This window comes from Myotis yumanensis, unplaced genomic scaffold (genome assembly GCF_028538775.1).
Source record: "Myotis yumanensis isolate MYYU_CA2020_CCGP unplaced genomic scaffold, mMyoYum1.0.hap1 SCAF_16, whole genome shotgun sequence".
Lineage (NCBI taxonomy): Eukaryota > Metazoa > Chordata > Mammalia > Chiroptera > Vespertilionidae > Myotis > Myotis yumanensis.
Genome location: NW_027223767.1, coordinates 14,473,781 through 14,495,699, shown reverse-complemented (window position 1 = coordinate 14,495,699; position 21,919 = coordinate 14,473,781). Strand labels below are relative to the sequence as shown.

The 21,919-nt window shown below is 42.4% G+C and overlaps 1 protein-coding gene across 1 annotated transcript; it reads right to left on the bottom strand.

Moving 5' to 3' along the window:
• Window positions 1-1,777: 1,777 nt before the first annotated feature.
• Window positions 1,778-15,479, bottom strand: ZFP3 (ZFP3 zinc finger protein). Its single transcript, XM_070393013.1, has 2 exons — window positions 15,378-15,479; window positions 1,778-6,527 (listed from the first exon to the last, which is right to left on the bottom strand). Exon 2 carries the CDS (start codon window positions 6,517-6,519, stop codon window positions 5,011-5,013), a length of 1,509 nt encoding a protein of 502 aa, XP_070249114.1. The 5' UTR covers window positions 6,520-6,527; window positions 15,378-15,479; the 3' UTR covers window positions 1,778-5,010.
• Window positions 15,480-21,919: the final 6,440 nt, after the last annotated feature.

The following is a 21,919-nucleotide window of genomic DNA, read 5'->3' as shown; positions in this document are numbered from 1 at the left end:
TCTGCAATGCTTTCCCACTAACTTGAGCCTGAAGCCCAGTCCTTAAAGTGACACACATGTTCTGATATGGCTCCATTCGTCCACTCATTTAGTAAATATTTATTGAGCTTCAATATGTGTCAGGCACCGGGGGGTACATAGAGGGGTGAGCAGAAATAGACAACCGTCTCGACCCTTGTGGATCAGAGGTGAGATTCATTAGAATCATAAGTAAATTAACACCATGGTAAATGCCACAAAGGAGAGGCAAGATACTGCAGGGGGTCTGACCTAGTTGGGGAGGATTTTCTGCAACGTGCTTACCTTCCTACATCCAATATTTACCTCTGAACTATCTGCAGTTCCCCAAGGACCTGGGCCCTGCCCTCTGACCTGTGGCCCTTCCACAGCTGTTCGCTCTACCAGGAAAGCTCCCTCCCTCCTTAACTCACTCTAGTCTTTTCTTAGCATTTCCTATGTGCTGGGTACTGTGATAAAGACTTAACTCCAATTTTCTTTTGCGTTCTTTGCCTTGGTCTTAATTGGTGAAAACGACTGTTTTTCTAAACAGGAAACTAAGGTCAGGAAGGCGAAATAACTGTCAGCTCTGTGCCCAGAGATGGTACGGAATGCGGCCAGGCACCATGCACTGCCAGTCCCCGCACAAGGCAATCTCCTTCAGGACAGAGTGCAGGGGAGTGAAGGGTACCAGGGCTTGCTGCATCTCGAAAGATGTTTATGAGGACTCAGAAACTAGTTATGAGGAACTTCTTTAAAAATATAATTTTATTCATTTCAGGGAGGAAGGGAGAGATAGAAACATCAATGATGAGAGAGAATCATTGATGTGCTGCCTCCAGCACACCTCCCACTGGAGATCGAGCCTGCAAACTGGGCATGTGCCCTGACTAGGAATCGAACCTCAACCTCAATCAGGTCGATGGTAGATTGCGCAAGTCGCTACTAGATTGCTCATGACCTCACCAGCCTCTTAGTGCTTAGCCCCCGAACCCAGAACTGGTCTCATTGCCTAACAGTTGCTCAGCAAGTGGCTGATGAATGTGCATTTATCCACACTACTGAGGCTCCTTCCTGGGGTTTTTACCAGAATCGTCCTAGCCTGTCCACTAGATTTGACTGAGACTCCAACCCCGGTCCATTTTAGGGGTTCACCTAAGCAGGTTGTTTTCACATAGCTTTATCCCCAAAGCTGAAGGATGCAGTGAGGGAAAGGTTATTGTGATTACTTGGTAATTTTTTTAAGGTAAAACTTTGCTTTTAGGAACTTGTGAAGTACTACAGGGGTTCAAGGATGGGTTTCAGATGGTCCATGAATTCCCTGAAACTGCATGCAAATTTTTATAGGCAGAGCTTTCCTGAGTTTCAAAGATCCCTGACCTAACAACCTCAGGGGCCTGCCTTAGACCAGGAATCACTTAGAACACTTTTCTTTTAATGTACATTAGCCAATAACAACAATAAACACCAGCCCAGACATCTCAGTAATAAGGTGATTTAAAAAAAAAACTAAAAAAAAAAAAAACGAACCCACCCAGCCAGCATAGTTCAATGGTTGAGTGTCGAACCAGGAGATCACGGTTCAATTCCAGTCAGGGTATATGCCCTGGTTTCGGGCTCAATCCCCAAAAGGAGGTGTGTAGGAGGAAGCCCATCAATGATTCTCTCTCATCGTCAATGTTTCTCTCTCCTCCTCCTCCCTTCCTCTCTGAAATCAATTAAAAAATATATTTTTTAAAAACACACACACACACAAAAAAGAACCTCCAAATTCTCAGAGTATCTTACATTAAGTTGTTAATCACGAAAAACTACACACACAGACACAAATAGGTAACACTTGTCCCACTATGAAAGGTAAAGAATCTCACTAAGCAGAACAGAAGATCAAGGACAGAGTGATCAGCTTACGCAAAACCAGACACTAACAGAGCACAACAGGGTGGGGTACTGAGGTAAGGATGACACTTACAGGATAGGGACTGTTATACAAAATCATATTTAGACCATAATGAAACAATATACTTTAGAAGAAATACTTTACTTATCCAAAAGTTAGCATACCAGTAAAACGGTTTAATTAGGGGAGGATGAAAACATACATGAACATAGCTGCAAAAATTCTGAAGGTCTTTGTGGGTATTTAGGCGGCCTTTGAGATTATAAGACCTGGTTTTTTAAATGGATCTAAAATTAAGAAAATTCATGTTTTTTTCTCTTCCTTGATAGAATTTTACTTGCACATGTCTACCAGTCAACATTATAATCAGGTTTTGACTCCCAAGTAAATTGAGAGGGAGGGAGGCAAACAAGGAGAAACCCAGAGGTAACGGAGGTGGACAATAGCAGGGAATGAGGTTACTGGATGTGTGGAAACAATTAGTACTATTGTAACAAGGTGAATTTTATAGTACTATGTGGAAATAATTTCATTCACCAGAATTCCTCTTGTTGGAAGATTCTTCTTGAAATGAAATGTGAGACCTACCCCCCAATATGCTCAGGTACATACAAGTTGGTCACTTAATTGCCTACTAACGAATGTCCCAGTGAGTGGATTGTTAACTGAAGGATCTTTTCTTTTGCTGAGCAGTGGGTGTAAGAAGGCAATTGCGCTGAGGGCAGGGCTTGGATATCTGAAGAAAAAAAAGGGGAGGGGGCGGCGTCAAGGAGACAGAGCCCTGAGGGAGGACCGAGAAAAACATCAGTGGTGGTTTGGCCAAGGGACCTCTGAGGTCAAAATGTCTCATAGGATGTGAACCCACTTCTCCACCTCTTATGCAACAGCATCTTCAGAAAAGTCATATTCCTCATGGATGTGTTTGTTTCCCCTAAAGGCCTTCCCACATTCTTTACATACATAAGAATCTTCCTATTCTTGGACTCTTTGGGAGGAGCATGGAGAGGTGCTGGGATCTAAATTAAGGCCTGGTAAGGGTTGAATGTGGAAATAAAATATGCAAACACAGAAATCAGAATTTAAAGGGATAGGTGACACCGAGGTTTCCTGTGAGAAAGGTATGATCTGGATATAATTCAATTTGAGCTTGAGATTACACTGCACTTGTAATCACCCTACAGAAAGAGATAAGTTAAAGAACTTGTGCTAATTTCACTGTTAGAGGCAGAAGTACCTGAAAGGATGTAGAAACTGTGAAATCAAGTGTTTATTTATACAGGCTTTTCTCAAGCCAAGGGAGATCATATACTGGGGTACAGAACAAATCCACTTGGTGGACTTTGGCTGTGACCAGTTATTTTCCCAAGTACATGATATAAATCCTTTATATTCAAGTCCATGAAGCAATAATAATACAAAATGTGCGAATGATTTCAAATAAGTCAGTAATAGATCCTCCTAGCCACAGCACAGCACAGTGGTTAAGAACACAGACCAGGGTTGGAGTTTGGGCTCTTACCAGCTGTGTGATCATGGGTAAGTTACTTAACATCCCTCCTGCCCCTCCACATCTTTTAAACTGGAGTGGGACTACCCAAATTATTGATGGGTGTGCAACTTTAAACCAACTAAAAAGCATTCAACTCAACAGTTAAAACAGGTGAATTTTATGGTATGTAAGGTATGCTCAAAAAGCTGTTTTTAAAAAGACTAAGAATACCTAGATCATAGATATGCTGTGAAAATAAAAGTGTAAACTGGCATTGTGCCTGGCATATAGGAAACACAATAAATACTAGTGATTAGTATTAGAGTAATAAAGAAAAATTAAAAATAGAACACTTAAGGTATATAAAGTTAGATTTTAAAAAGAACCAAAGAACAACTGGATTGGTTTAGTTCAACTCCCCTCATTTTAGAGAAAATTAGGAACCAGCAGGTGAAGTGCCTTATTCAAAAGGTCTAGCTCTAAAGCCAGACCCTAAGACTGCCAGGTCCCCATTAGTGCAATTCCCACTCCCACCCACTGCCTCAGAAACATGGACACGTGAAAAAATGAGGATGTGTTTCCTCAAAGGAAAAATACATAGGAGGAACACAAAAAATTCATGTAAAGATGCTGAAGAGAGATAATTCCAAGGCCAAGGACAAAATGAGAAGAGGCCTATCAGTCCATTGGGATCCAGGTCACGAGAGTATTAAGTGCTTTGGCAAGGTAGCCCTGGTCAATCAGGTGAACCGGTTCACCACTGTAGCCAGGTGCCTGGTGATAGTAAAGCTGCACTGTGCTCTCTGCTACTTCCTGACATGGTATCTGTCCGCAGCAGGAGCTGGGGCCAAAAGTGAATGCAGCTAAGTTCTTGGGAGCAGTCAGCCTGAGTAGCCCAGTGTGAAATAGCTGCTAAACAGCTGCTCTGCCCATGCTGAATAGTCTGGCCTCACATGTTTTTCATCCCCTGGCCTTGCTCACCAGCCCCTCTAGATTCTAAGGGCCTTTACTTATGATCCTATAAACTGCCTGTCAGTTTCCTCCATCCAGGAAACCTTTTTGAGAAGGAGTTATTACATGACCCAGATTTCCATTTCATTAGTGCTGTTATCTTCATTGGGAACTTGATAGCATGTTTGAAAGATTCTGAAGCTAATAAAAGCTTACTAAATTATTCCAGTGCTAATTGTTGGACAAGAGAACAAAGTGTGTCTTCTAGGCTGCAACTTTCTAGCACTTTAGGAGATAACATTCAATGAGTTGACTCCCATTCTTAGGAAGTGGAGGAATCACATTCCTCCAGTTTTCCTGAGGAGTACAAATTGAGTCTAGATGGCTGGTATGTAGACCCCTAATGGTATGTAACCCACTAGGGGAGGAAGAAGAGAAGGAAAGAGGGGCAGAGAAGAATTAAGACCTGAAATAGCTTTTATAATTTAACTCAGTACACTGAAACTTCTAAATGAATAACTCATAAAAGTGCCTCATACTATTTGACCAAATGTTTAAATTAAAAGCAGATCAGAGGAGGTTCTGTTCATTCATTTGATCTGAAAAATTGGGGTGTAGGTTATGAATAAGTCTAACTTCAGCTTTTCCACAGAAAGCCTTCCTATTTTGCAAATCAATCCATACAGTGAACACTTTGATGTCGGAGGAGGTGAGAGCTCCGACTAAAGGTCTTCTGACATTCTTGGCACTCGTAAGGCTTCTCTCCAGTGTGAATTCTCTGATGGATGATAAGTTGAGAATGCTGGCTGAATGTTTTCCCACACTCATTACATTTATAAGGTTTCTCTCCAATGTGAATTTTCTGGTGGAGAAGAAGCTCAGATTTATCCAAGAAGGTTCTTGCACATTCATTACACTGATGAGGTTTCTCTCCGGTATGAATTCTCTGGTGGACAATAAGATGGGAAGTCCGCCTAAAAGCCTTTCCACACTCAAAGCATTCATAGGGTTTCTCTCCAGTGTGAATTCTCTCATGTCTAAGGAGTTCTGAGTTCCCCCTAAAGGCCTTCCCACATTCTTTACATACATAAGGCTTCTCACCAGTATGAATTCTAATATGTCTAATAATCTCTGAGTTCTGGCCAAAAGTTTTTCCACATTCATTACATTCATATGGTTTGTCCCCTGTATGAATTCTTTGATGCCGGATAAGCTCAGAACTCTGACCAAAGCCTTTTCCACATTCGTTACAAAGATATGGTTTTTCTCCAGTATGAATTTTCTGGTGTCTAATAAGGCCTGAGCTATGCTTGAAGGCTTTGCCACACTCGCTGCATTCATGATATCTTTCTTCAGTATGAATTCTCTGATGCTGAATAAGCTGTGAACTAACCCTAAAGGTTTTCCCACATTCATTACATTCATATGGTTTCTCTCCAGTGTGGATTCTTTGATGTAGAATAAGGGCTGAATTCTGACTGAAGGCTTTACCACATTCTTCACATTTATAAGGTCTCTCTCCAGTATGAATTCTATGATGGTGGATAAGATGTGAACTCTGAATGAAGGCCTTTCCACATTCATTACAAGCAAAGGGCTTCTCTCCAGCATGAATTCTCAGGTGCCTGCGAAGGCTTGAGTTAGTTCCAAATGTTTTTCCACATTCTTTGCATTCAAAGGGTTTCTCTCCACTATGAACTCTCATATGCTGGATAAGATGTGAATTCTGATTAAAGGATTTCCCACATTCTTTGCATGTATGAGGCTTTTCTCCCACAGAACTTTTCTTTGTTTTGTTAGGTTCTAAATTCTCTATGAAGTTTTGGCCAGAGGTAGCAAATGTACTAACTGTCTGTGATGTAATATCTCCCTGATGTGTAATCAGGTTTGGGCTGGGACTGTAGACTCTCTCACTTTCATTCTCCTGGTCTTTCTCACTTGAGGGTGATTTCTTAAAGATAATCAGCCCTGATTCAAAGTCTCTCTCCTCAGGAGACATCTGCTCCATAATCTCTTCTGTGGACTCTCTTGAATGCCCTTCCGACAAGCTGTCTTCACATGCCACTCCAAACTCGTGACCCTCGTAAACTACCTTTGGAAGTTTTTCTAATATTGCGCCAGGTGGCTCAGATTCTTCAGAAATTTCTTCCTTGGGAATTACCTCCTTGTTCTCAGTCCCCATCTTACAATCTGCAATGAGAGAGAGTAAGTATGTGAACTGGCCATATCATATCTAAATGAAGCTAATGCTAGAGGAGTATGGAGCTTTAACATGGCTCTGACAACACTCAAAAACAGTCTTGGATCAATAAAACTTAATTAGTGGGGGGGAAAAACAGTCTTGGTATCTGGTGAAATTGTAGAATGTAATTGAAGAGAAGAAAGATGTTTATAATTATGGTGGACATGCTAAATAAACAGCATATGCTGACTGAAAAGAGTGAGAGAAATTATCAGAGGAAGAGAGTTAAGGAGAAAAACAGGAAATGGATGGTAAGGAGGGTGCTGATAAAAATTCCATTAACATTAACAGTGAGTTGGGGAAGAACTGAGGTTTGGCAAGAAAAACATTTAAGGAAAATGGTGGCTATATTAATGTGGATGGATCATGAGAATTCTCGCTTCATACTACACAATGTTTTACAAAGTATCATACTTTCAAAAGATATTAGCTTGTAAGAACATGTAATAAATAACTTCAAAATGCAATGGGTATTTAATTTTAAAGTGTGCCTTTAACATTTATGTAAAACGTTTTTGTACTCGTTCTATAGAAACTTATCTGGCCACTGGGTAAAGCTAGCAATAAAATTACTGGTCCGCAATGTGTTAATACATGGTATAGAAAAAGTTGGGAGAAGGGGCAAAAATGACTAATACAAACAACTTTTTGATTTATAGAAAAAGTAATCAGAAAATGAGTAGCAAGAGGAACTTTCTGAGCCCAGTCCTGTGGTACTCAACAGCTTTACAGAACAGGGATTGTATATGTACCCATTCAAACAGTTAACATGACTTAGCTATAACTAGCACGAGGGTAGTTACTTCTACCTTTGACTCCCTTACATTTGGATGAAGTAAGGTTCCAGCTTAATTGTCTCCAGACAGTAAATTGTATAAATAACTATTTTCCTTTTCCCTACTGATTTGAAATGTCACCTATATCCCAGTCTAAAAGGCTATATATATATTTGGGTTAATTTCTGGGTCAATTTTCAGACTCCACTCAGTTCTATTAATCTGTCTATTCCCTAATACCAAATTGTTCAAACTGCTATAGCTTTATTAAAATGTTTAAAATGTTAGAGAAAGTTCTCTCTCATTAGTCTTCTTTTTCACATATTTACTATTTTCATATTTTTCTAAATAAATTTTAGTATAATTTTGCAAAATTTCCTAATTTATCTTAATGTTTGTATCCATCATGTCTCTGTATGAATTTTCTTTTGGTATGTCTTTCATATATTTTCCAACTGGTTATTATTTATATAGATAGCAATGCTGTTGATTTTTGCATACTAATTTTGTAACTGGCCCCTTTATAGAATTTTCTATGTTTATAGATCCAAAGCCTATATTTTTTAAAAACTTCTAAAAAGGCTGTGGCAAAGATTTTTAGTTGTCTATCCCAATTATCCATTCTTCCCTCCCTCATCAGCAACATAATAATGAATTAATTTTGTATAGCAAAAAGCCAAGCTAAAGAAATAAAGTCTCCGCTCTCTCCCCCAACCCCCACCCCCAGAGCACAGCCATTCAAATCTTCTTTTTAAGTGTACTTTCCTAAGCAACAAGGGCCTTTTGCTTTTGTAACTTGTTTCCTTTGCCCATTTCTTCTACAGCTCACTTTTACTACCTCTGTAACTTTCTACATCAACTTTCTCTTTTAATTTGAAGGAAAAAGAAGAAATTCTCAGACTACTTTGCAGCTAGGTATTACCATGGGACCAACTTCTGGCCAACAAGACAGGGAGATGCAAATGAAAGAACATAGGACTTATGGGAGGTCTCCTTCAGGGGGAGAGAATGCATTTCTTCACCCTCTTCTTCATGCTGCACCTGGGGCATGAGCTGACAGTTGGAGTGCTGTCTTGAACCATGAGTACACTGGCATCCCCTATGACAGGACTAGAGCTGGAAGGAACTGGGTCCCTGATGATTCCATGGAGCTCATATAGCAGTCCTGGAATGTCTGCCTCTGTACTTCCTTCATTTAGGAAAGAAATACTTTGCCTTGCTTGAGCTCTCATGTGTTTTGTTTTTAATTTATAAAGCCACTACTCCTAACTGGCACAATGGCCCTAGGAATCTAGCTGTCCCAGTCACAGAAGTAAAGTCCAAGTGATGGGAGAATAAACGTGGTCTCTGTTCAGGTAGTAAGCAACCTGGAGCTAATATTGAAGAGGCCCTCTGCCTAGGCCAGTGCATTTTTGTACCATAGCAAATCTGAGGAACACAATCATCCCATCAGTAAAAGTGTTAACTGTGAAAGGTGATTCTCAAAGGGGAATGGGCAGCTATGGGACTTTAGTTAAGGCAAGGATAGTCCATTGTCAGACTAGCATTAGGTAGATGTACACTACTGGCCATTCAATGGCTGAACTAGAAAGTACTATTCCTAGACATAGGGAAATCGGTTAGAAAATTGATGAAATCATCAAGATAAAGGGTGATTAAATCTAACTATGGCAACAGTAGTAATGAAAGGACACATACTGGAGAAATATTTAAGAGGACAAATTCTGTAAAATTTCGTGTGTAATTGGATATAGATATAAGGAATAGGGAAGAGTTAAAGATGGTGCCAGATCTCCATTTGTTTGAGGAATGGTAATTAGATGAATAGTGGTACCACTGAGGTTGAGAATACTGGAGGAGCATTTAGTTTAGAAAGGAAGATTAAATCTATCTGGACTAGATGAATCTCAGTATATCCATATAAAGGTATCAAGGAATCTATATTTTATATTTTGTATCAAGGAATATATTGTATTCGTCTAAAGTATAAAGCAGTCAGGACTAGAGATACAGACATGAGAGTATTCAGCATAAATGGTATGAGTATAGTATGACAACTGTCAGATATACTAAGGACAGAAACATAAAAAGCTAACACTTAAGGGTACTCCAGTTATCTTCCATCTTCCCCTCCAGATCGCTCTACGTTTCCCCACCCTGCTCTCTGCCCCAGAAGGCTAACCTATACAGCACAAATCAATAAGTCCTCAGGCCTCTAGTTGTGTTCCATCAATGGGGAGGCTCAGCAGGAGGCTGGAAGTAGGGAAGAGAATAAGATCAGGGTATTTATTCTCCTGACTCCTGAGATCACGTTGGGTTGACAGTTTCCCTCAATTGAAGGTCATTACTACTCTCAAGAAGTCTATCCTGCCCTAACCAGTTTGGCTCAGTGGATAGAGTATCGGCCTGCGGACTCAAGGGTCCCAGGTTCGATTCCAGTCAAGGGCATGTACCTTGGTTGCGGGCATATCCCCAGTGGGGAGTGTGCAGGAGGCAGCTGATCGATGTTTCTAACTCTATATCCCTCTCCCTTCCTCTCTGTAAAAAAATCAGTAAAATATATTTTTTTTAAAAAAAGAAGTCTATCCTACCCAAATGTCTCAACAATTAACTGGGTTCCCCAGTAACCTCTCCTACCTCTTATCTCTTATGACCTGGGGCTGGTGATCATTCCACAGTTGCCTCAACACCATGCCCACACACATAACATTTATAATTAACCTCTTTGCAAATAAACCATCCCCAAATTATTCTAATTTGAATGAAGTATCTGTTTCCTGTTAGGGCCCTGAAAAAGGAATGGGTGGAAGAAGAAAAAAAAAAATCGGTTAGTGAAGTAGGAGAAGAATCAGAATACCGTGTCATAGAAGTCATCAAGGCAATGGCAGAGGGAATTTTAAAATGTCACATGCAGTTAAGTGACCCAATAGAATAAGAACTGGAAAACGTCTACTGGGACAATTAGGTAGTCACAGATGATCTGTGAGAACAGATTCAGTAGAATGACAGAAGCAGAAGCCAGTGACAGTGGAGTGATTAGTAAAGTTGCTGCTTCTTTCAAAAAATTTGGAAGAAAGGAGAGAACCAAGATGAGCAGTAGCATTAGACATCAAAGAAAGGCCAAAGAAGAATGTTCTATGATGGGAAAGATTTGAATATGTTTATATTAGGAGTGATGGTGCCAGTAGACAGACAGGGATTAAGGGGGAAAATATGCAATTACTGAAGAAATGAAGACCCTGAGAGGCAGGAGAGACTGGGGTCAAGTGGTGAGGGAAAGGGAAAGCGATGATTTCTGGGTGACCTTTGTACTGCCCTTTTTCTCTGCCCAGCCTCCCAGTCATCCTCAGGATGGTAGTTACTACCACCATCCTACCCTGGGGCCTCTCTAGTCACTCATCAGTGCAGCCCTGGTAATACCCCCCCCCCCCCCCCAATACCTCCAACACCTGTTAGGAACTTGACCTCCTATTGGAATCCTGAAGCCTTGGAAACTCTTTGTGCTACTCCTCAAAATAAACTGGAATCTTCTTCAACTTTTCTTGCCTCAGTATTTCTCTTATTTTCCCATGGAGTGAGGGTGGGCACCCAAAAGCTGGATTTCGCCTATTTGTTGAAAATTATAAATAATACGTGTCCATATAATTGTAAGAATCCATCGTGGAGAATTTAGCTATCTTCATCCATGGTACCATTTGAGTTGGGACATACTGCCTTAAATAAATTTCTCTCTGATACTGGTACTCGGCCAAGAACAAGTCCCTATCTACTTCAGGCCCCCTCTCTGGCCTTTCCTTTTCACCCTCATCCCTCCTACAGTTACTTCTTTTCCATCATCTAGCTCTTTACAGAGTCATCAATCATGGCCACACCATATGGAAAAATCACTTGTCCACCATAAAACAAGATAAAGATATGAAAGTTAGGTAAGCACCTATCTCCAGCTTCAAGATCTGGTTCAAAAATCAAATCCAGAAAGTCTTCCCCAACTAAATTTGATCCCATCTGTGACCATTCTTTTGCTTCGCATTCTACCAGTGACACAATATTAATGTCATCTGTTAAATACTACTTTATAGGTATCTCCTCATATACAAATCAAAGCCAATCTCCATTTGGTTGATTTTCCCAGAGGCACAGCCACACATTAAACCTCATCCTCATATGGAAACACTCTACTATGCATAGCCTAAATTTACATTTCCAAACAGAATTTCCTATCTTTCTGTTTCTCACTTCTTCACTTTTCTGAATTGAAATTAGCTGTTTCTGGAGAGAGATAAGATGGAGGTGCCAGCTGAGGAGGAAGACGACCATTCTTGGTCCTCAGTCTGGGGGGTGACAAGCAGACCTCAACTGGATCTCCACGGTTCAGAATAGAGTCTGCAGTGCTGCAGACCTGGATTTGTGGTTGGTTGTTTTTTTTTTCAACGCATCCTAGAGCAGGCTCGGAAAACCTCATTCACAAAATACTAATGCATAAGCCAGATACCCACCTATTAATTAACAATGAGAAATATGCTCTGAAAGGACCATAATGCCCAGATGAAAATCTACAATGGCAAACCACATAAAACACTCAAAATTGTTTAGTAAGATCTGAAAATTGTTTAGTAGGCTTGCGATCATAGCAAGATGTTATTTTGTTTTGTTCTGTTTTGATGAATCTTAAATAATGATTCTGGCTTGGAACCAGGCCAGATGCATAAGAATCAACTGGGAAATCTTTTAAAATACTTATTTCCCACCTCAGAACTCTCAGAATCAGAATCTCCAAGGGTGGGCCAAGGAATCTGTATTTTTAACAAGTACCACAGGTGATTCTGATGACCTACCAGGTTTGGAAACCACTGTGTTCGGCAGTCTTAACGACTGAAGTTATCCCACTCTCCATCTGGCGCAACCATCCCTACCCAAGGTCTGATCTACCAAGTAGCTAACCATGTGCACAACACCAGTATTATAGATACACTGTCAGTTCTTGCTCTTTTTTCCTATCCCCATCTTGACTGCCCCTACCTCTCCCTAAACTTCTGAGGGCAGATAGGGCAGATATAATATAAGTGACTAGATTCCTTTTTCTGAATTAGAATCACATTCCTGTTATGCTTATCAGACTGACCCTAGATACTGGGACTGGACCTGAGTTTTCCCAAATTGCTTAAGTTAGCGTTTACAACACCTCTTGTGATAGCAAATATCATTCAACCCTTTGAACTTACGTGCCAAAAATCATATTGTAATTTGCAGTAAAAAAAAAAAATAAATAATCTATCATCTGACAGCTTGATTTGATATTTTAAAATTTTTGTTGAAAGCAAAGATTAGGACTTAAGTTACAAAAGGCCCAGGATCATTTACTTACTCAACAAACCCTCCCTTTGTGTATTACTCCAGAGGTTTTTCTACCCAGAGAAATACACCATAGCAAAATTCAGGAGGCCACGGGTGAGAGGTGTGTCTTTCTTTTGTAGAGGAGGAAAAGAGAAAGCTATAGACCATAGGCCCAATCTCAAGTACATCGGTTGTAAGCAACAATAAATATTGAAGTCAAGGATCTAGAAACTGATTCCCATTCAACAATCCATGTGCCCAACAGATGTTACAGAAAGAGTTTGTGTACATCCTCCATGTATTTCAGTTCGAAGACTACTACACAACAGCATTTTGAGCAGAGAATGGGGTAAGCAAATCCTCAGAGGCCACGAAGTACAGAAGGAATAAAGGAACAGAAAGAACATTCTAACATAAATGTATTATGTGTAGAAGAAGTGAGAATGCACTGACATTTTGATGTGGAAAGTAATAATGAGTGCTTACCATGTACTGTGTGCTAAGCAATTTATAGACAGTAGCCTGTTAACCCCTCACAACCTCTTTATGAGACAAGTATGATAGAGAGCATCAGTGTGAAGAGAAGTCAATAGGCATCGTTTCCTATCTTTCTCCAGTGACACTTTTGACAGCCCCAGGGCAGCTGAGGCTCTAGAGATATGCATGATGGAAGAGAGAGGGAGTGAGGAACTTGAGCATGTTAATCGGGACACACTTGCAATGACTGAGACAGGGAGGCAAATGAAGTGGGGGGAGGGAGGGAGGAGTAGGATGCTAATAGATGGAGGTCACAGAGAAGGTGAAGAATGTGGTGAGCACAAGGAACCAAGGACAGGCATCCAGGAAAATGGCATGAGATTTAATTTTGAAATGTCAAAATTTATAATTCACCGAAAGTGATATCCTTTGCAACTATTCAAATTTATGACAAAAAAAGATGAAACCTTTTGGATGTCAACTTACATATGTGTAAGAGGATCCAAAGCTTTTCAAACTATTTTATGGGGCATTGGAGAAAAAAAGTTTGCAGTGGCCTTGCTCTCAGAGCTCCAGGAGTGAATCCCAACTGAGTTAACCCAGTCAAATGAATACCATCCCCCTTGCAAGTGACTGCTCAAAACAGCAGGAACTGGTTCAGAAGTGAACGTATGCCTTCATCTGGCTCAGTGACAATCTGAGGAAGTTTGCTGGGAGCTTCTAGGAATAGTTTCCTGCCATCCTGAGAGAAATCTCAGGAAGAGACTTCTATACATGGTTGCCTGGAACTGCTATGCCATTTCACTCCCAAGTTGCGGGTGACGGCAGGTAAAGCTAAGAAAGTTGAGGGGAAATGGAACCAGGACCAAGAGATTAAGTCAGTCCTGAAACCACTTTACCTGTTGTCTTCCAATAATGAGAGTTAACAGCATGCACTAAGCCAACTTGAGCTGTAGTCTTACTTACATTACAGACAAAAGCACTTACTTTTGATACAAATCCTTTCCCTTAACTTCTGAGAGGCCAGATACGCAATATCTAGTGTAAGAATCACCTCCTCCCCAAAGTTTTCACTAACACCTGCAGGAAGGAGGTTCTCACTGACTTCTTTCTTTGGACTATAGTTATCATGTCGCTTCCTGTTCATTGCTTCCCAAGACCTACAGAATAAAAACTTAACCTGGCTCATAATGCCCTCCTGGTCAGGCCCCTGTCGCCCTTTCCATCACCTGTCCCACGCTCTCCAGTGACTGCTGAAAGCTCAGGGTGCTGCAGTGCAAACACTCCCTATTCTTGAAAGCGCCTTTGCCTTTGCAAACAGGTTATTCCCGCTGCCTGGCCACCTGTGCACTTAACATCTACAGGACTCAGCCAAGCACAGACAGTCCCTTCTGTCTTCTTCCCTGCCCCTAAGACTCCTTCATCTTGTAGCAGTTACCTCATTGCATTGGTCTATTTTCATGCCTGCTTCCCTCTCTATAACGTGAGCTAGGATGACGTCCCAGCCAACTTGGTATTCCCAGTGCCTAGCACATTTCCAGTACCTGGCAAATGATGTTCAATGAATCTGTGTAAATGCCTTATCTGCATACCGAATCTGTGATACCCTTGAGGACTAACTAGATATGTCATTCATTTTGTAGCTAAACAGCCTAGAGCGATACCTGACACATAGCGGATGACAATAACTGTTTGTAGAAATGAGTTCCTTTTCCCAGTCGGGGTGGTATTTAATTTAAAGCACTATTATCCTCCTTTCCGCTGTCCTCCCCGTGGTTCCTACAATCAAGAAGGCTCTATTACTTGTCTCCTTTCCAAAACTAACCCTCATAAGCCAATAACCTATCTGCTGGCACAATAGGCGGGGGCGGGGGGGGGGGGGGCGGTGAGTTTTTGGTGTCGCCTCACCTTTCCTCCCCGCAGTCTACCTGGGGAGGTTAAGTCGGAAAACCACAGCTCCCACTGGCCCCCACCTCGGGCCCGAGGAAGGGAGTAGCCCTGCTTCCTCCGCCCTCGCGGCTGACAGGCACGGAACCGCACGCTCTGTGTGCGGGTGGGACACGGAGGCCCGGGCTGACCATAAAGTCCAAGGTCACAAAGCGAACCCGGGTCGGGAACGGGCCTAACGCGGGGTTTCCCCTCGGCTCGCGGGCCGGGAAGTCGGGAGCCTAGCGCCCTCCTCCCTCCCGCCGGGACGGAATGAGGTCTCACCGCAGGCCGCCACCGCCCCACGCTCGCTCCGCTCGGGCTCCCGGGGCTGCTCCGCCCGCTCGCGCACAGCCCGCAGCTGTTGTCTTGGTTTCACTGGCGACGGGCACCGGCTACTTCCGGGAGCGGGCGGCGCTCCAGCCAATCAGCGCGCGCCGCACTCCGCGGGCGGAGCAGGTGGCTCGCACGCCGCCAGCGCCTCCTCCCCTCTCCCGCTTTGCTCTCTGCGGACTCGCAGCGGAACCCGCGCGCCTTCTCGCCACCGTCTGCCGACGCTGCCCCCGCAGTGGCCCTGTGAGCTGGCCATTGCCCACTTCAGCCCCGGGGTCACTAAGGAGCTGAGTCCTCCGGGTTTCCTAGAACGGCTCCGGGGATGAACTTCCGCCCTGGGACCGGCCGCTCTGCGCGCTCCCGTCGCTCCCTGAGCATTGACGGCTGGAGAAGCTGGGAGTCGGCTTCGCTTCTTCGCGGGGCAGAGCCTGCGGGGTCTCCTTGAACCCCCACCTGCATCCCTTATGCCTCAGTCCAGTCACCACGGACCCGCTAGAACCCAGGAAGAAGCGGGGGTCGCAGGAGGACCTGCCAGCGGTCCCGGAAGGCTTATCGGAGAGGGGGGGTGAGGTTTGGACTGAAATCTGAAGGTTCACGCAACGGGAACAGCATTCTACACCTGGAACAAGCACAGCCAGCCCATCTCGCTTCAGAACGTTTGTACTTGTTACTTTCTCTGCTCTTCTTTGCACAAGATTCTTTTTAAAAATATATTTTATTTTAATTTTTTTACAGAGAGGAAGGGAGAGGGATAGAGAGTTAGAAACATCGATGAGAAACATCGATCAGCTGCCTCCTGCACACCCCCCACTGGGCATGTGCCCACAGCCAAGGTACATGCCCTTGACTGGAATCGAACCTGAAACCTTTCAGTCTGCAGGCCAACGCGCTATCCACTGAGCCAAACCATTCAGGGCCGTACTTTCTTTTTTATTTTCGTGTGTGTGTGTGTGTGTGTGTGTGTGTGTGTGTGTTGATTTCAGAGAGGAAGGGTGAGGGAGAGAAAGGAGAATCATTGATGGGCTGCCTCCTGCACGCTCCCCACTGGGGATCAAGCCAGCAACCCAGGGAATGGATCCGTGACCTCCTGGTTCACAGGTAGATGTTCACTGAACCACCCCTGCCGGGCAGATTCTTGTTATTCAGGTGCCCGTTCAAAAGTAACTGGTTGGAGTAGCTTTCCATCCTATCTAATGTTGCCTCATTGGCTCTATTTGGGTCTGGTGCTCACCCCTGGACCAATCATTATATTCAGGGGAAAGGGATAGTAGGATTAGCCAAATCTGGGTCACTATTTACCCCAATTGTGGGGCCTGGCTTTTGTGTTCACCTCACTACAATAGGGAAGGGGGTGACTATTCTCAGAAAGGGATATTGTATATATACAGTGTGTTTCTCCCCCCCCCCCCCCCCCCCAATGTTAATGGCTGGTAGCTCAATGGATGTTTCTTTTCAGATTTAACCATTGGAATTAATAATTATTCAAAGTGTGTATACATTTTTTGGGACACCCTCTTATATCCAGTACACGCCTAGCAGAAAAGAAAACTTTCTCTTGAGTTCATCATTAGGATTAGGCTCTATACTCTTAAGGTCCATCATTTTAGCCACTCTCACACCAATATCCTTAACTTTTTTGACTTACTATCTGCAACTATCCAGGAAGTTTGTTAACCCTGGGTCAGTTGAAATATCCATTTTCCTTGCCCAGGCTAATAACTAGTGGGGAAAATTACACATTTGGGAGAAGAGCCCCAGGATCAATGTATGATTTCCACTTTCCAAAGGTTTGTCACTGCTCCCCAGAAATCATTTTCTGTTTCCCTAGTCAGCTTGCATTGACAGTGCTTCATTTGATCAGCCCTTGTATATGAGTTAGACAGGAAAAGGATAAGTTCCATCCTCCCGGCTATTCCCTGCCTACCTGATTATCACACTAACCCAGCGTTTCTCAACCTGTGGGTCGCGACTCCTTTGGGGGTCGAACGACCCTTTCACAGGGGTCGCCTAAGACCATCGGAAAACACATATATAATTACATTTTGTTTTTGTGATTAATCACTATGCTTTCATTATGTTCAATTTGTCACAATGAAATTGGGGATCACCGCAACATGAGGAACTGTATTAAAGGGTCACGGCGTTAGGAAGGTTGAGAACCACTGCTCTAGCCAGTGTAGGGGCCATCTGGAGCAGTGGGAATCTACTGAAGAAAGGAGATCAAGGCATATGATCCACAAATGCCATTCCAATGTCCAGTGTGAACGAGGATGCGAATGACTGGATAGGGGCTGATGTTTCATGGTCTCCTAACAAACTCAGGACTTTCACTGAATAGATTTTTATGAGCAGTGTTGCTCCTCTTGGGAAAAAAAAAATGGCAGGTAGGAACCTTGTCTGCCTTCTTTAATTCACACAGGGACAGGCACATGAAAAATAAAAGACATACTGCTCATGTTCACCCTTGTCCCTTCTCTTCTGCCTGTGAAACACATGGGAAGGGGGGCGATCAGCATCAGCTACACTCATTTCTAAAACTTTAAATCACATCATCTATCCAATTAGTTTACAACTCTGTTTTGGGCCTGGTGCCGATTGCAATTATATTTTCAGTTGTCTATTGTCATCTCAGTGTCATCTCAGACAGCATCTAAGTGTAAGCCATTGTTAGGATTCTGGAAGAGATGACCATAAGCACACCCCCTGCCCCCGAAAACCTTCAGGTCTTTTAATAACCACATTCCAAGTTATTACTGTTATTGTAGGTAGCTAGATATTAATAAAGGAAGGGAGCCAAGGGAACCAGACATTAATGAGCATAAGCAACTGGGGAACATGAGCCTGCTTGCTTTACCGGGAAGTCACAGCTTCACACATTCCCCAGGGAACCGCCCGTCTGTTCCCCCAAAATCACTAGGGGAAGGGATGGAACACAAAGAGGGAGGTAGGCACAGGCACAATAGTAGCCAAGATGGTGACCATAGAGGCCCATCAGTCCAGCCTGGGAAAAGAACGGATCGGTTAGAAGGCCGACCCAGTGCAAGCCCTGCAAAAGTTTGGGGAATTGATTTGTTATTTTGAAAGTGGGCCTGGCCCTTCCCAGGCCCGAGATGATATACAGGGACTTGCCCCATGTAATTGCGTATTCATTCTTCTAAATATACAGAACCAAGCAGCATAGCAGTTGTTAAAACCTTTCCATGGAGTGTAATTGCATCTTACTTCTCCTTTAAAGTAAAATTTCTGCATACATTTTTCAGTGCTAACATTATTACAATTATGTAATAACTGCAAGGCCTATCATATAAATTATAAAAATTATAACTACATTTTTGCCATCTTTGTAATCCTTTATTTTTTATTTTAAATAAACTTTTTTTGCAATATAATCTTATGCTGTACAACATATGTGGTACACCTTAAACTAATACAATGGTATCTGTCAATTACATCTCAATAAAACTGAAAAAAGATAAAAATAGTAAACTTTTAATTTTAGAACAGCTTTAGATTGATAGAGAAATTGCAAAAATGGAACAGAGTCCCATATACCCTACATCCAAATTCCCCTATTCACATCTTGCAAGAATATGGTACATTTATTATAATTAATGAACCAGTTGATATACATTGTTCCTAAGTAAAGTCCATAACTTATTCAGATTTCTAGTTTTTACTTACTATCCTTTTCCTATCCCAGGATCCCATCTAGAATACACATTACAGTTAGTAGTTATGTCTCTTTAGGCTCCTCTAACAGCATTTTTTTTTTTTTAAGATGACAGCACAATCCACAACATGACCACAGGAGGTGCAGAAGCAAATCAAAACAACTGCCCCGTTCCTCTGAGACTCGCAAAGGAGGCGGGCATTGGTTTCCCAGCTCAGGAGGCATTCCTGTGAACAGTGCACCGTTTCCTTCGCAAACTTTCATTTGGTGGGTCTTGAAATTTTGTTTTAATTTGAAGGGATTGGCTTTATTCCAAATGAACTTTCTATCGTATGCTTTCAAAGTACTCAACATCACACAGAATGCCCAGGGACACCACACAGACACAAGGCTGTTCCCCTGGCGAAGAGAAGACAGATCCAGATTTCGGGGGCCCCTCGGGAGGCTGCGGTGCAGAACGTCCGGATGGGATTTTTAGAGCAGTTTTAGGTTTACCACAAAATTGAGAAAGAAGTGCAGAGACTTTCCTGCCCAGTGCATTTCCTGTTTTCCTCATTATCAGTATCACTCACCAGAAAGGTACTTTTTTTTTTTTTTTAACCAAGGATTAACCTATTGACACATCATAATCAGCTGAAGTCGATGGTTTACCGTAGGGTTCACTCTTGGTGTTGTACACGCTGTGGGTATGGACCAAAGTTTCATGGACTCCATCAATCATTATAAATATCGGATAGAGTATTTTCACTCCCCTAAAAGCATTGTGCTGTGCCTATTCATGGCTCTCCCCCTTCCTCCTAGAAACCAATATTTTTATCTTCATAGTCTTACCTTTTATAGAATGTCATACAGTTGGAATCATACAGTATATAACCTTTTCAGATTGGCTTTTTTTTCACTTAGTAATATGCATTTAGGTTTTCTACATGTCTTTTCATGGGTTCATAGCTCATTACATTTTATCACTGAATAATATCCCATTGTCCAAATGTATCCAGATTTGTTTATGCATTCATGTACTAAAGGATATCTCTGTAAGTTTTGGCAACTGGGAATAAAGCTACTACATTAATAAAGTAAAAAAGAAAAGAAAGTCTAGGATGGGGGGAGAGCTATCTATATTTTAATCCCCCAGGTGATTAAAATATAAAATATAAATCTAAAAGTCACCTCAACTCTGAGGAACAAGGCTATTAATTCAAATTCAGTATCCAAGTAACACAGCAGCCTAGACACTGAAAATCACACTCAAGAGAATTAATAATGAATATTTCAGTAAACATGCGCCAAGCACATAAGTATACAGACATCCTTAAACTACATTCAGGAGATGCTACCAAATCTCATTTTCAGTGTGGTTACTGAAACCTGAAATACTTTTACTTACCCTCGGAATGTTGTATGCATGTTGGATAAGGTCTCTTAACCCGAAAAAATGTTGTTTGTCCAATAACACAAGTGAAATAGCATACCCTTGCAATGAGCAGCGTGAAAGAATGCTGTGGTGTTATAGTCAGAAAACAAAAGGAAAGCAGATAAGAAGGAATATTTTATTTATCTGAAGTGTTGATGTTGAGTAAATAGAACAAGAATAAGAGAAAATGTGACACAGTCAGAGTTATCGAGAGAACCATCTGAATTATTTCAAGAATTCTAAAGATGGTTAGTCCATTTTTACCCCAGAATCCAAGACTGCCTTTTCTCTTAGGGTTTTCTTTCAGGTATTCTCACCTGCATATACTGTAGAATTACCTCGGGAACTAAGAAAACAAAAAGAAAAAAAAAGAAGTCTCCTGAGGTGTTAGTGTGCTAGGACTATCATAATAAAGTACCACAAATAATGGGGCTTACACAACAGAAATTTATTTTTTCACGGTTCTGGAAGCTGGGACATCCAATATCACGGTGTCAACAGCATGGGTTTCTCCCGCAGCCTCTCTCCTCGCCTCGTAGATGGCTGTCTGCTTATTGTGTCCTCGCATGACCTTTCCTTGATGCAGAGTATCCCTGGCATTTCCTCTTTTCTTAAAAGGACGTCAGTCAGATTGGATTTGGGCCCCACCCTTATGACCTCATTTTACCTTAATTAGCTCCTTAAAGGCCCCAATGCAGTCACCTTGGAGGTTAGGATTTCAACATATGAATTTGGGAGAGATGACAATTCAGCCCATCATACGATGCTTCCCCCCAGATCAATTAAATTTTTAAAATGATACTTTTCTCAGAGCTTTCCGGGATTGAGAACCACTGCTGACCATGAGCTTTGGAGACAGCCCTGTGCTACACGTGGGCTTCGAGCACTTACTAGCTCTGCACCCCTGGGAAGATGACCTGAGCTTCGAGTCTCAGTGTCCTCTCCTGTAAAATGCAGTGATATTAGAACATAGGGTTCTGGTGAGAATTAAATGCACAAAGTGTACTTGGCACGTGCCAGGCACTAGAGTGGACGCAGTGGCAGTTACCACGGCAGCTGCTGCTAGTGCAAATAAGGAGAATGAGCTTTTCTGGAGGAAGCAGGAAGGAGTTAGAACAATGGGGTAGAAAGAAAGGGTGTCTGTGTGAGAAAGGTTATCTGAAGTGGAATCAAGTAGCTGGGGAATCGTTAAAGGCACAGGAGCGGGAGCTATGTTTATGTATCTAGGCATCCCCTCTCCGAGCGAGGATGACGAGACAGTGTCCTTCCTGGGCATCAGGTGGCGCCCCGAGCCTGCACATCAGAGTCAACTGTGGCTGGGAAAGTGGATGAGAAGGAAAAAGTTGAGTCTCCAAGAGCATGCGTCCACCTGACACAGCTGCCACTTTGTACAGATAGGGCATCTTAAGT

Bases quoted from the DNA above. Each gene is read 5' to 3' on its own strand.
- ZFP3 (XM_070393013.1), bottom strand. From the start codon at position 6,519: ATGGGGACTGAGAACAAGGAGGTAATTCCCAAGGAAGAAATTTCTGAA.